Source organism: Garra rufa, chromosome 13 (assembly GCF_049309525.1).
Source record: "Garra rufa chromosome 13, GarRuf1.0, whole genome shotgun sequence".
Taxonomy (NCBI): domain Eukaryota; kingdom Metazoa; phylum Chordata; class Actinopteri; order Cypriniformes; family Cyprinidae; genus Garra; species Garra rufa.
The window spans coordinates 23002273-23017590 of NC_133373.1; the positions used below are offsets into that span (position 1 = coordinate 23002273).

The 15318-nt window shown below is 36.9% G+C and overlaps 2 protein-coding genes across 2 annotated transcripts; one reads left to right on the forward strand and one right to left on the reverse strand.

Moving 5' to 3' along the window:
• Nucleotides 1–1202: 1202 nt before the first annotated feature.
• cyp2ad3 (cytochrome P450, family 2, subfamily AD, polypeptide 3) lies at nucleotides 1203–4418 on the reverse strand. The gene is made up of 9 exons (XM_073853028.1): nucleotides 4174–4418; nucleotides 3887–4049; nucleotides 3632–3781; nucleotides 3391–3548; nucleotides 2708–2884; nucleotides 2419–2560; nucleotides 2136–2323; nucleotides 1923–2064; nucleotides 1203–1815 (listed from the first exon to the last, which is right to left on the reverse strand). The coding sequence occupies exons 1-9, from the start codon at nucleotides 4354–4356 to the stop codon at nucleotides 1640–1642; spliced, it is 1479 nt and encodes a 492-aa protein (XP_073709129.1). The 5' UTR covers nucleotides 4357–4418; the 3' UTR covers nucleotides 1203–1639.
• Nucleotides 4419–6995: 2577 nt separating this feature from the next.
• On the forward strand, nucleotides 6996–14371 carry cyp2v1 (cytochrome P450, family 2, subfamily V, polypeptide 1). Its single transcript, XM_073853023.1, has 9 exons — nucleotides 6996–7327; nucleotides 7433–7595; nucleotides 7685–7834; nucleotides 8619–8779; nucleotides 8925–9101; nucleotides 9222–9363; nucleotides 12182–12369; nucleotides 13830–13971; nucleotides 14082–14371. Exons 1-9 carry the CDS (start codon nucleotides 7118–7120, stop codon nucleotides 14255–14257), a joined length of 1509 nt encoding a protein of 502 aa, XP_073709124.1. The 5' UTR covers nucleotides 6996–7117; the 3' UTR covers nucleotides 14258–14371.
• Nucleotides 14372–15318: the final 947 nt, after the last annotated feature.

The window sequence follows — 15318 nt, forward strand, 5'->3', positions numbered from 1 at the left end:
CTGTCTTTTGTTGTTGTCTGCCATGTGCTCCTCTTGTCCCACCTCCTTGTTTCCCGTTACCACACCCCCTTGTTTAGCTCTCGTTTGTATGAGTGTTCTCACCTGGTCCTCATGTATCCTGTCCCCTTTATAAGCGTGCACCTTCCCTCTTGTCTTCGCCAGTTCATTTGTGTGTATTCTACCTCAGTGTTCAACGGTCTAGTTTACTGCTTGTCTGCTATTATATTTTTCAGTTAAATTCTGTCAAGTTGTTTGTTTTCTTTTGTCCTGTCCTGCTGACGGTGCTCCTGGTCCGCTCTCTCTGCTAGATGTGAGCATTACCTGTGGGATCTCTACAGTGGAGTCACTTCCACTCAGGTTCCTGTCTGGCCCAGCTGCTACTTCCAGTTTCTAGCCAGCTCTGCTCACTACTGGTCTGTAACCTGGACTCAGTTGTCATCCTCACCGTCTGCCTGTCTACAAGTATCTCCCTGCCTATTGTTTGGACTGGGTTCACCCCCTCCTCACCATCTCTTGTCGTTGACATTTGTTCAATAAATAACCATCACTAACATTCTGCATTTGAGTCCTCTCTTTGAAATCATGACAGTTTTAGAATATTTTAAATCCTACTGTTAATATTTTTCTGTGTCACAACCATGATATGTCAACACCATCTTCCAATTTCTGAGAAAAATTATTTCTAATTTTTAGATCATTTTATTCTCCTGAAGCAGGTTCCATTAACATCTAGCATCAACTAAATGGCTACTACATAAACTCCATTTGCTATGTAAAAGAAATGCCAAGTTTGTCAATACCGTCAAATGTCACCACCATAAGATTTTGTGTTCCAATGATATATCAAAATACTTAAATGTGACTCTTGAATGGAAGCTTTATAAACAATAACATACTCTGTTTGTTGTAATACCATAATTGATTGATTTATTGTATTAGATATAGTTAAAATGGCTTCATCACCACCGTCAGATGTGTCAACTTGTCAGTTGAATATTTTGATAGTGAGTAATATTTTATATTTGTTGTGGAATTGTTGGTCACATGTGAAAGTGTAATCTGTCTGCTAACATGAGAATGTGTTTTGAAATGTCAAAAACATCTTGAATGCTGTTAAAGTCCAAAATAAAAAGCACATTTTGTTAAAAAAAGAGAGAACTTAGGAGGTTGTATCAAAGCATAGCTCAATAGATTAGTAAACATAAGATACATAAAGTAGTTTTATTTGTCTGAGTATGTTTTCTTTTTTCAATTTTGCACCCTGTTCTGTCCAACTTCTCAATAAAGAATATATGAAATACATTTGTAGATGTAAACCACCACTTTGAAACCTATTTAATAACAACATATGGAATGAACATACATACATACATACACTGTAAAAAACAATTTGTTGAATCAACTTAAAATAATTAGTTACCTGGCTGCCTTTTTAAGTTGAGTCAACTCAAAAAAGTTTAGTCAACTTAAACTGTTAAGTTGCACTAAGTGATAACTTAGATATTTGAGCTGACTTAACTTAAAATGTTAAGGCAGCAGGGTAACTAATTATTTTAAGTTTACTCAATTTTTATTTTATTTTTTACAGTGTACAGATATCATTAAACATGCTACATAAAATGTACAGTATGTGTATCCTCTAACGTGAGGACACACACATACGGTAGGGAGAAGGAGCATACGTGAACCATATCTCTCCCTCCAAACTTAGTTCCTCTCCTGGACATTTGGAGATGGTGAATTGCTGCAGCAGGGAGGTGAAGTATAAAAAGAGCTCCTGACGAGCCAGCTGCTCTCCCAAACACGCTCGCTTACCTGTGAGCAGATGCCATCAGCCGACGTTAAAAATCATTACGTGATAAGGACAAAACATATTTATTAACTTTTTTGAGAAGTTACATCATAAGGTGTTTGCACATTACCTGCTGAAAATGGCATGAACGCATCTCTTTTCCGAAACTGGCCATTTTCGTTCAGGAAGTGTCCTGGGTTGAAGGTGTCGGGTGTCTCCCATTCATTTGGATCATGCAGGACTGATGACAGGTGTACTGTAATAGAGGTGCCCTAATAAAGAAAGAATGCAAACTTCATTATTCTAGACAGGACCTCTAAATAGAATAGAATAGAATTCATACCTTAGGAATGAAGTATTCCCCTAGTGTGGTGTCTTTAACAGCTTTTTTAGGGAATCCCAGTGGAACAACATCTCCAAATCTTTGTATCTCATGGATAACAGCCTCAGTGTAGGGCATATTTGGTTTGTCGGCCAAACAGGGTTGACGCGACTGTCCAATCACCCTGTCTATCTCTTCCTGGACCTTTTCTGAATGGGAAATACAAATATTACTTGTATAATGTGTGTTTTTAGACAAACTCATTCATGGAAATGATATACCTGCCTTAAAAAACAATACTCGCCTTGTACTTCTGGAAACTTCATCATAAAAAGTAGTCCCCAGCGCAATGTCGTAGTTGCGGATTCTGTCCCGGCTTCAATCAGGTCTAGACAAGTCACTACTAATGATTCAATGTTAAAACCAGCCCCAGGGTCACTCTTTTTCTGCAAAAGTGGGAAAATAGGCAAAAACTCTCTTAACAAAACAGCCTTAGGCTGATCGAATGGCAGTAACAAAACAGATGCCTCGAAATTGACCTTGTTTGTATTTTAAAAACTTAATAAAATAAAATAAAATCCTACTTTAGTTACCTTTTCCATCTCTGTCAGGTAGTTGTCTATTAAGTCGCGTGGATTTGTAGGGTCCCAGTCCTCTCTGTGTTTACTGATCTCTCTTCTCAGGAAGTCTGTTATTTGCTTATAGTTGGAAAACATAGTCTGATGGGGGCCAGGTAAGTATTCCAAGAGCCAAGGACAGACATTATACAGCTGTATAAGATGACATAATGGGTGATGGATACAATTTTTTTTACAGAGACAGTAAATATTTTTTACTCTGCTTTAAAAGTACTTTTAAAGTGTCTGTACTGAGTGTTTTTCTTTAGAAAACTTTACTTCACAACATTGTGAAGCATAATATTAATCTTTTTACTGCAGTACATTTCACATTAAATATAATTTAAAAATTAATTACAATAGTACATTCTTAATTTTTTAAGATTTACTTGAGTACAAAAAAGTATTAAAGGTAAAAAAAAAAACAAGTTTTATTTCTGAAATGTAGTGCAGTAAAAAGTAATGTTGTGAAGTTACGTTTTCTAAAGAAAAACACTCAAAGTACAGATACTTGTTAAATTTACTTGAGTAAAGTAAAAATACTTAACTATTGTCCACCTCAGGTTTTTGTATTATAATTAACTCACATGTTATGAAAGTAGTGTCTAAGGATGGTATTATGAATTAGGCATTATTAGGAAGGTATTATGAATCAGTACCTGTGCTCTAGAAGAGCCTGCTAATTGAACACATTCATTGTCAAGACGCAGGATTCTTTGGTAATCTTCATCGTGATACTCAAAGCGTTGTCCAAATATTAAGCAGGCCATGATATTTGAGACAGCAGAGTTTAAGGTGACCATGGGGTTAAAAGGTCCTGTTTGAAGAAAAAAAAAACATGTTGTTTATGTTTATGTACACAAAATATATAAACATTAATATTAGACATTTAGACCATACCTTTTTCTGCCCTAAAAGCATTACAAAGGTGGACACATTCTTGTTGGATTTTGAGCTCAAGGTTTTTCTTCCCTTCTCCAAAGGTCCGCAAATGGGAGACAGCAAACTTCCTATGCATCCGCCACAGGTATCCATTACTCAGTATTGTACCTTCATAATATAAATGAATGGAATAATTTCAATTACTAAACAAGTGCTATTTGAGCAAATAATGAACCTTAATTTTAAGCATAAAGGTATGGTCAGTGTACTTACCAATTCCCTTAAAAACTTTGTGAAACAGAGGTACAATTGGACGGTCAACAAAACAGTCAATCTGAGTAATGAGTGCCTCCTTTACTAGTTTATATCCAGAAACAAATATAATTTTCTCACGGCCTACTCTTAAGCTGAATATGTTCCCGTAGACTTTAGCCAACTGAAATTCAAAATATTAACTAATTAGATATATACAGACAACTTGATATGTCCTGTTTTAACAGTTTTTAATCTGTCTAAAAAGTTAGCATGCAAAAACAACAAATAATGCAATTTCCTCCTACCTTATTCATGTTCTTAAAATCTATCTCAGTGAAGACATTTCCAAGGAATGGTAGAGACCAGGGTCCCGGAGGGAAACTGGAAGGGTTCCTATATTTGATGATATCTACAAGAAGCAGTAAAACAAAACCTAAAATGATCCAGCTTTTAAGATCAAAGCTGTCATATATAAATTGCAGAATCATGATGTTGAATACAATAGCACGTTCCCCTTGTCAGAGAATGTCAGAGTACTGGATTTCTGCAGTCTATTAAGACTTGTAATGCTTTTGAAACAGGGCTGGTGGTGAAAACGTACCAGGCCCCTCCCTTTACACAGCGATTACAGTCCCGATCATAGGTCCCGATACATACTTGGGAGGCCCTGCTGAATAAGTAAACAAGAGGAAAGAAGTGGAGAAATATTCCAGGAAGGAGGGAGAAACAGACCCTTGCTATTACTACTAGCCCTACCACTAATATATAATCATTATTTTTTAACACATATTTGGTCAACATTAACATTTAACCTTGGATTTTATATTTTCAATGTCAAAGCAGTGTTAACAGGTGAACTGATTAATAATTACCTCAAAACTAAAGGAAAGAGCAGTGTCAACAGTGTCCCACGTCACTAGACATTTCATTTCGACTCTTTTAAGTTTCGTTAAATAAATTAATTCACCGATGTGGTCTGTTCTGCAGGTTAAATATTAACACAAGTAATTTGCGACTTTATTGTTGTGTATGTTTTGTACTTTTTTGTCGGTGTGTTTTAATCATTTCTTTGTGTGTATGTTTTGAACGAGTCATTTTATCAAATAATCCTTTGCGCGTCTACAAATTAGAGATAAGCGTCCCACAAACGACAGAGTTTTACTTGTTTAATGTTCTACATAAAATGCTATTCATTCACCTTGCAGAATCAAAACAACAGTGAAGGGGGCGTTAGTTCAGTAGATTCAGCCAATGAAATGCTTTTACACAGTTCGGACTAGAATGCTATTTGTTCGCGGTAGTGTGTAACGTGAAGATGGAGGGAAGCCAAGCCACGAAGCTATTAGTACAATTGACCTTATGCACGGAGCGTTCTTTAGAACTTCCGCATAAAGATAAGCCAGCTCGTGAACTTCCGCTGAAGCTCATTATATATGTGTTATATATTAGGTGGACACTCGTGAGACTCATCTACTGCCTCGTTCTTATCAGAAACTGAGAAAAAATATAATTGCAACATTATAAACAATGTTAGCGGCATGAACATTCAGTTTCATATAACAACATAATTTAAATAGCTAAATAATTTAAATGCGGAGCCTGGCAATCCCGTACTCTCCCTATCTGCATAGTTGTACATTTAAATGCTGACAGCTAAACACCATCATATGTGTTTATGCTAACGTTAGCTAGCTAGCGATATTTCTCTTCAAGGACATCTTAATCATATTTTTGATAATCACTAACTTGCCTTCATAGTCATGAACACATTTTTTAAATCTTGCAATATTTTAAAGACTTTATTATTTTCTAACTCTACAGCTGTGAAATAAAATGTACTTCAAGGACTCACTTTTCATTCATAAAAACGGCATCGGAAAAAAAATGACTTTTCACGGAAAAAGTCTTTTTTTGGCTAAAATAATATGGAATTACCCCATATAACCAATAGATGGCAGCAGAGGATTATTTATTATGCAGCTGCATTTCAAACTCCCTCTATTTTCAAGACGTCTTGCTTTTCGATTTATTATAAAATTACTAGTATAATAAATTGTATTACTTTTACCGCCCTTAAGTATATAGTATAGGAAGTGCAGAAAGTCATTAAGCTCACACACAAACAGCCTATAAGGGTGAATTATTTAAATACTAATATAGTTCACTACAAATATGTTAAATATTTATGGGATAATAATTAAATAATGCACTCAATAAGAATCGATAGGAATTTGCAATACTTTATAAAATTGAATCTTTTAAAAATGTAATCTTTTTATCTTTTAAGTTTTATCTTGAACTGTAAAATCTATTAAATAGCCTACATTAAACCAACACATACTTGTTACTGCTGTAGTTTTGTTACTCTGTATTTAATCTGAATCATTTAAGCTCTTTTTTTTTACATCAGCTTGTCAGATGTTTGTCCGGTTATGACTGTCAATCATAGCAATGACTCGCGCATATTTAGCCGATTTACTCGCGAATTTTTTTAAACTGGCATTTGTCATTCTTGAAACGGTATACATGGACGTTTAGTCCTCTTAGATAAACAACACTTTTCTTCGATTGTGATTGTATTATGTAGAGAAAACGAGCAAAGTACGCTCATATTACGGTACAGTACAGTTGACCGGAAATGACTTAGCTGGCTTGACTAAACAAGGAAGTATTCCGTGCATAAGGTCAATTCCGGTAATGAAATGAAATAGCGAGGCAGGAGACAAAGTGGAGGGATTTTCACATTGCTCATTTATTCTCAGATGCAGACCATACAAGCCAGGTCTCACGGCATATAACTGTTACCTTCGGTAAAATAATAACCGGACGGAACGTTCGTGGTCTGTAGCTTTCACCAGCATCCACATTACTAAAGGTGTTACGCAGTGATAAAATAAAAAGGGGGCGCCACCGTGTGGCGTCAACTGGTAATGCTCTGCTGTACTCTGGCTGTTACAAGTGTCAGTCATTCAAAGCTGCCCTTCAAAAAGGAAATTAAACGTGATTAAATAAAAAAAAAATATGAGCGTATGGACTAGACGATTCGTTTACCTTTATACAAAACCATACAGAAACACCGAATCGTTCACGAACAGCTCTCTGCTAATTTCAGGTATTCAAAGCTTATTACAGGTCTTTGTTATTGTCGTAAAAAAAAAAAAAAAAAAAGTCAACCAGGAAGTAAACAGCTTAAAGCGTGATTTCGCGTAGTCACGTTTCTCAGAGAATAAAGGTGATAAACGCGTGAAAATGGTCTTGGAGAACATTGTGTTGTCTTTAGCCTCAGTGCAGTGGACAGATGCAGGGACTGTATTACTGATGTTCGTCATCTTTCTGCTGATCTCAGACCAGCTGAGAAACAGAAAGCCTAAAAACTATCCCCCTGGACCCATTCCTCTCCCCTTTATTGGGAATGTTTTCAACCTGGATCTTAAACAACCACATATCCAGTTAACTAAGGTAATTCACAGCCTCTTATTGTTGTCTGCATAAAGTATTTGAAATGAGGACTAATATACTAATCCCTATCTCCCTGATTATTTTTCACATATGTTTTCCCTGCAGTTGTCAGACCATTATGGCAACATTTTCAGCTTGCGTCTGGGAAGCTTAAACACTGTTGTTGTGAATACCTACAGCATGGTCAAGAAAGTTCTGACTGATCAAGCAAACATTTTCACAGGCCGCCCAACCAATGATGTCCTCAAAAGAATAATCAAGTGCCAAGGTATACATCAATGTTGGGAGAATATAAAATTACATTTGAAACTCTTTCTAAATATCACATTGTTCATATTATGTAATGTCTGGCAACAGGTGTAACCTTCAATAATGGCTACAGCTGGAAGCAACAGAGGCGTTTCACTCTCAGTACTCTTAAATACTTTGGCGTGGGAAAGAGAAGCCTGGAAGTCATCATCATGGAAGAGTACAAATTCCTCCACCAGACTATCATGGATACCAATGGTACGTACAGTAACAGCATTAATGTGATATTAAGAATCAGAACCTAGCTTATATTTAGGTTTATCATGCTTTTTAGTTTGTTATAATGCAGAATTGTCAGAATTCTGCATTGTATTTTTTTCTTGTTCTTTTTTATGCATAAACACTTTAGCCATTGCTAATGTAAAACTGAAGAACATATATGCAATTATTACAGAAGGTATCAGGGTAAATATTACTTATTTTGTCTTCTGGGGAACATGTAAGTATCTTCTGTAGCTTCTGAAGAGCAGCACTAAATTAATTAAATATGATATTTAGGCAAAATAAGAAAAATGTACACATCCTCATTCTGTTCAAAAGTGTACACCCCTGGCTCTTACTGCATTGTTTTTCCTTCTGAAACATCAGTGAGCGTTTGAAACTTCTGTAATATTTGCATATGAGTCCCTCAGTTGTCCTCAGTGTGAAAAGATGGATCTTAAAATCATACAGTCATTGTTGGAAAGGGTTCAAATACACAAAAATGCTGAAAAACCAATGAATTTGTGGGACCTGAAAAGAATTTCTGAAGAACATTGGGCAGTTTAACTGTTCCGGACAAACAAGGAACTGGACAAAAAAAAACACACAGCTGGATTTTTTTTAAATAAATTTGTAATTAAAATACTACATTAATTGAAAATATTATGATAATTATTTTTTCTAATACTTGTACTATTTCATATAAAAAATGGGAATCCAAAAAAATTAAAAATCTGCTTTGAAGCTGAAACCAACTTCACCTGTTATTGTATTTTATTAGGGCTGCCATTCGACCCTCATTACTTTGTTAACAATGCTATCTCCAACATCATCTGCTCCATGGTATTTGGCAAGAGGTTTGAGTACACTGACCAAAGGTTTCTGAACATGCTCAGTCTGATGTCTAAAGCTCTTAAGCTACAAACGTCTGTGTGGATACAGGTACTGATATTGTTCATTTCAATTATGAAATGGAAAGATGTGGTGGTCTGTCACTTAAGGTGCAGCAAAATGCATTATTTGAAAACTAAACAATTAAAAATAAAGAGAAGCCCAACCAAGCTGACCTGCTACTTGTCGATTATAGCTTTATGCTGTTTTCCCTCGTGTTATGGACCTCCTCCCGGGACCTCATAAAGACCTGTTTTCCTGCTTCCATCAAGTTCGTGCTTTTATTAAGGAAGAGGTGGACAAGCATTATGCAGACTGGGACCCCTCCTCACCCAGAGATTTTATAGACTGCTATCTCACTGAGATCCAGAAGGTACTATTATTCTCTATCACAGCCTATGAAAATATTAACATATTAATATATTTTGAGTTTCCTTTATCCAACATGACTACCCTGTATATGCTGCTTGTAATATCTCTGTGTGCTTTATAGAGGAAAGATGATCTGGAAGCAGGATTTCATGAAGAGGGTTTGCAGTACGCCGTACTTGATTTGTTTGTGGCAGGAACTGAGACCACATCTACCACTTTACTGTGGGCCTTTGTATACATGATGAAATACCCAGAAATCCAAGGTAAAAACCTCCAGTCTGCTGTAAAGTGCAAATTAAAGACACATCATAGGCTGATATGGATCATAAGCCAGTGAGACTTAATACTTTACCTATGTAGTCAAAGTTCATTCCAGAATGAAAATTTCCTGACAATGAACATTCAAGATGTTCATGTCTTTCTTTCTTCAGTCGTAAAGAAATTAAGGTTTTTGAGGAAAACCCTTCAGGAATTTTCTCTATAATGGACTTCATACAATGGTGGCCAACAGGTTGAAGGTCCAAATTGCAGTTTCACTGCAGCTTCAAAGGGATATACATGATCCCAGCCAAGGAATAAGGGTTTTTCTTAAAAAACATTTTAAAAAGGTATATACTTTTAAACTACAAATGCTCATCTTGCACTAGCTCTGTGATGCGCGTGCATTTCTTCACACATTATGTAATCACGTTGGAAAAGTCACGCATGGTTAGTTCTTTGTTTGTGTACTTCTGTTCAAAAAGGTAGAGTAGGGCAATAAACTCCATCTCATTTTCTACTCCAACTATAAAATCGTCCGACATTGTTGTTTTACCATTTTTTAGGTACCTTTTGCTTTCTCTCGCAATTATATCATTGGGAATACTGTACTGCCACTGTTGAATGCGTGCTTGCATTTTACTTTCACTTTTGAGATTCATGATCACACTGAGCGGCAGTAGGCCTACTTACCACATATTTTACAAGATTAGATGTTTGTTAGTGGTGCTGAGGATCTGCAAATCATTCGCCATTGTCCTATCAGTCATCTCACCGTACAATATTTATGTGGTAAGTTAAATATATTTTCTACTCTAATGTAACAGGCTACCGCTAGCACGGCTAACCATGGCCCTAGTGGCTCCGTAGAACGTGTTGTGTGTTTTCCGTGCCTTTGCGAATACTTCTCATAATAACAAAAGAGCAATAATTAAAATAATATTTTTACACACACTTGCCCTCTCTGAAAATGTGGCAGGATGTATTTGTTTTTCCTTCTCCATTGCTGTTGCTGTTTTGTTCCGACATACACTATATTCCCAAAAGTATTCGCTCACCCATCCAAATAATCGGAATCAGGTGTTCCAATCACTTCCATGGCCACAGGTGTAAAAAACAAGCACCTAGGCATGCAGACTGTTTTACAAACATTTGTGAAAGAATGGGTCGCTCTCAAGTCCAGTCATGAAATTTCCTCGCTCTTAAATATTCCACAGTAAACTGTCAGCTGTATTATAAGAACGTGGAAGCGTTTGGGGAATGACAGCAACTCAGCCACGAAGTGGTAGGCCATGTAAACTGACGGAGTGGGATCAGTGGATGCTGAGGTGCATAGTGCGAAGAGGTCGCAGAGTCAATCACTACAGACCTCCAAACTTCATGTGGCCTTAAGATTAGCTCAAGAACAGTGCGCAGAGAGCTTCATAAAATGGGTTTCCATGGCCGAGCAGCTGCATCCAAGCCATACATCAACAAGTGCAATGCAAAGCTTTGGATGCAGTGATGTAAAGCACGCCGCCACTGGACTTTAGAGCAGTAGAGATGCGTTCTCTGAAGTGACGAATCACGCTTCTCCATCTGGCAATCTGATGGCCGAGTCTGGGTTTGGCGGTTGCCAGGAAAACGGTACTTGTCTGACTGCATTGTGCAAAGTGTAAAGTTTGGTAGAAGGGGGATTATGGTATGGGGTTGTTTTTCAGGAGCTGGGCCTGGTCCCGTAGTTCCAGTGAAAGGAACTCTGAATGCTTCAGCATACCAAGACATTTTGAACAATTACATGCTCCCAACTCTGTGGGAACAGTTTGGAGCTGGCCCCTTCCTCTTCCAACATGACTGTGCACCAGTCCAAAGCAAGGTCTATAAAGACATGGATGACAGAGTCTGGTGTGGATGAACTTGACTGGCCTGCACAGTCTTTAGTCTTCTGTGGAGTTACTGTTGGTGTCAGAGTTGTCCTGGCTCTCTTCTTTGTATTCGCACAATCCATTGCACTGCTTGCGAGTGTAGGCTAATTGCTGACTAGCGGTGGTGATCTGAAACGTTTTACATGAACGCGCTTGACGTCACATCCGCAGACAGCGCGCAAAAAAGAAAATAGGAAAAATAGGATACAGGCTTATAGGTGCACCCACTGTGATCTGACAAGGTGTCAGTATGCTCATCAGGAGATGTTTGAGTCATAAATGGTCAAATAAAAAGGCTATTGTTACGTTTATTTTGGGGGAAAAAGTTGCATATAGCCCCTTTAACTAGAAAATCGATTTTTAAATTTTGTGAATTGATGCGAATCGCTAAAAGACTGAATCGCAACTCGTATGTGAATCAATTTTTTCCTTCATCCCTACTTTTTTTGTAAAGGACGTTTGATATTCTTCGCACGATCACTTTGTAAACAATGGGTCGGTACTTACGCCTACGTCATGTGTGCGTGATTAAGTAATGTATGAGGTCAAACTAGTGCAAGATGAGCATTTGTTGTTAAAAAGTATATCATTTTTTATTTTTCTTAGAAAATGACAGATCGTTCCCCTAGATAAGACCCTTATTCTTTGGCTGGGATCATGTAGAGTCCCTTGAAGCTGCATTGAAACCGCAATTTAGACATTCAACCCATCAGCCACCATTGAAGTCCACTATATGGAGAAAAATCCTGAAATGTTTTCCTCAAAAATCTTAATTTCTTTTTGACTGAAGGAAGAAAGACATCTTGGATGACATGGGGGAGATAAAATTATTGGTAAATTTTCCTTCTGGAAGGGAACGTCTTTAAATTTGTTAGATGTAATGGAATTTTAACATTGAATGTCATATTAACACCTTCAGAAAAGGTTCAGGAAGAATTAGACAAAGTAGTTGGACGGTCGCGTCGACCCAACATGGATGACAGATCCAGCATGCCATACACTGATGCCGTAATCCATGAGGTCCAGAGAATGGGCAATGTTGTGCCCCTCAGTGTGCCAAGAATGACCAATGAAGACACAATATTGGAAGGATATTTCATTCCAAAGGTGAGATAAATGAAACTTCGCAACAATGACACAGCTTACTTTTCAACAGCATACCAAATACATACCATATCAGACCCTTGTGTAATTTTGATCTGTTTTATTTATACAGCTCTTATTTAATGGGTAGTAACACAGATCTTGTCATGAGAACAGCCTCAGACTCTGACATACCATTCCAGTTTGAGCTAACTAGCTATCTACCAAACAAATCATACTACTATGTAGAGCCTGACCGATAAAGGATTTTGAAAGCTGGTTTTAAAATCCGATATTCCAATATATCGCTGATATTTATTATTTTTTATTTTTTTTTTAATTTCAGAAACGCGCAACAAAACATTAACAGATTTCCCTAACATTAGTTATTTGTAGTTATTTATTATTGATACTTTTTCTCTATGTCTAAATGTTCACTCCTCGCAAGTCTAATTTACCTTTTACAATCCAGGGACTGTAACTAGAGATATGCTATTGATAAATACAGTAATCATTACTTTATTTAGGCAGAATAAGTTCGTTGTGGTTTCCAAGCTCATTAATGTTAACGTTAGCGGTCTTCCACTGATAGTGGCATTAGCTTCCACTGATAGAGTTCATTACTCTGATCATCTTTGCCTTTACATTAATGGGAGGGTTTGTTTCATGCAGCCAAGAGATGAAGTAGATACCTGTCTTCCCGCGGGGGTATAAGTTACTTTTATGTGGGCTTTTGCGGGACGAAATAACATATATTCCTTTTGGAGCGGGCGGGCGTGGGACTAAAACATCCGTCCCTTGCAGATCTCTAAGATGAAGTTTGCGTGCAGCGGTAGCTTTTTCTTCGGGTTTTTACAAAGCGTAGCCACACTTTTGAGCACTTTGCGCGATCCATCTTGTAGTAGACTGATGTTTACATTACCACACAAGGTCCTGGCAGATCACTAGATGAAAATTTGCACCCAGGAATTGATAAGAGGAATCGACATTTTAATTTTATAAAAAGTATCCGATTCCAGAATCGGAATCGATTTTATATTCCCAACCCTACCATGAACACACTTCACCGATGATCTCACTCGCGGATAACTGGCTCTCCCTGCCCGACTCAGCGGGTTGCAGGATTTGAGGCGCATTATACATGAGTGTTGCCAACAGGGACGGTGTAGAGTGCCAATAGAGTGCCTTCTGGTGGACAAACTATACAACGCCAACACTCATGACATGGTTGAAGGGTGTTTCGTCCGTTTTTATTTTATTTTTGAAATATTCATTTATCGGCCATTATAAATGGCGATACCGATAGTTTGGAAAATGCCTAATATCGGCAGATAATATCGGCCTGCCGATAAATCGGTCGGGCTCTACTACTATGTTAAGTTTAAAAGTACGTTGTATGCAACATAGAAACTTTTTTGTAAATCTGTAGGTGATGTTAGTATGTCATCATCTGATCGTATGTTTTTTTTTAATTCTACATTAAGGGTACACAGATCATTCCTAACTTGACCTCAGTACTTTTTGATCACTCCAATTGGAAGACTCCACATTCATTTGATCCACAGAATTTTCTTAATGCTGAAGGCGAGTTTGAAAAGCCTGAAGCTTTTATTCCTTTCTCAGCAGGTGAGCAGGTTATTTTGTCTAGGTAAACATTTTATTCAACATATACATAAAATACTTTACTGCTGTGCATATATACATGTTAAATCATGAGATTATTTTGTCCTCCCAAGGAAAACGATCTTGTCCAGGAGAATCGCTTGCCCGTATGGAGCTCTTTCTCTTCTTCACATCATTATTACAATCCTTCACTCTGTCTCCTCCAGAGGGAACGCAAACAAGCTTGGATTTTAAGTTTGGAATGACACTCTCCCCAAAGCCATTTCAAATATGTTTCACGCCTCGTTGATTGTTTTATACATTTTACGTAAGTGCACATTAGTACAAGTGGAATTTTCAAAATGTGGATTGTTCAAAATGTGGATTGTTCAAAATGATCTATAACTAAGTAAAACTGCAGCTTCTAGACAAATAAAGTGGGTAACCTTTAAAAAAGTCACTTATTTATCCATTAATACCACACTATCAAACAATAACATCAAACAAATGAGAAAGTAAAACGGTAATATAATAAAAAAAATATATTATATTTATTAAATAAATATTTTTTGTTGTTGTTTAGTTGCAATTAACTATTGTGACCTTGGACCACAAAACCGTTTTTTTTTTTTGCCAAAATACAACAATTTGAATATCTGGAATCTTTGAGGGTGCAAAAAAACTAAATGCTGTGAGAGGTGCCTTTAAAGTTGTCCAAATGAAGTTCTTAGCAATATATATTACTAATTAAAAATTTAGTTTAGATATATTTACAGTAGGAAATTCACAAAATACCTTCATGGAACAAGATTGTTACTTAATATCCTAATTATTTTTGGCATAAAAGAAAAAATATATAATTTTGACCCATACAATGTATTTTTTGGTATTGCTACAAATATACCTGTGCTACTTAAGACTGGTGTTGTGGTCCAGTGTCACTATTTTGTAGAATGTGAGCAAAGGTTTTGTGGATGACAGGAGGATGTTAACGGTATGCATCTTTCAAAATGCACCCTATTAAGGCCACAAAACGAGGCTGTCTTTTAAGAATCCTTCAAATAGAGACACCCTTAAATAGAACTCAGTGATGTGTCTGTCGAGAGATGCAGCCTTCTGTTTTCAGAAGCATTCAAACCCTGATAAGTGTCACCAAATAGCAGACTAGCAGAGATCCTCTTATTAGAGGAGGAGATGTCAATCACGGCCTCTATATGACGTTTGGATTGAAAGGATTGTTCACCCGAAAATGTAAATTCTGTCATTAATTACTTACCCACATGTTGCTCTAAACCTGCAAGATTCACCTTCAGAACACAAATTAAGATATTTTTGATGATATCCAAGAGCTCTCTAACCCTGCATAGACAG

Bases quoted from the DNA above. Each gene is read 5' to 3' on its own strand.
- cyp2ad3 (XM_073853028.1), bottom strand. From the start codon at position 4,356: ATGATTCTGCAATTTATATATGACAGCTTTGATCTTAAAAGCTGGATC. The intron at 4,050-4,173 runs GTAGGAGGAAAT...TTTGAATTTCAG, and splicing joins ATTTTAAGAACATGAATAAG to TTGGCTAAAGTCTACGGGAA. The intron at 2,561-2,707 runs GTAACTAAAGTA...CCACTTTTGCAG, and splicing joins ACCTGACAGAGATGGAAAAG to AAAAAGAGTGACCCTGGGGC.
- cyp2v1 (XM_073853023.1), top strand. From the start codon at position 7,118: ATGGTCTTGGAGAACATTGTGTTGTCTTTAGCCTCAGTGCAGTGGACA. The intron at 8,780-8,924 runs GTACTGATATTG...TGTCGATTATAG, and splicing joins AAACGTCTGTGTGGATACAG to CTTTATGCTGTTTTCCCTCG. The intron at 12,370-13,829 runs GTGAGATAAATG...TTCTACATTAAG, and splicing joins AAGGATATTTCATTCCAAAG to GGTACACAGATCATTCCTAA.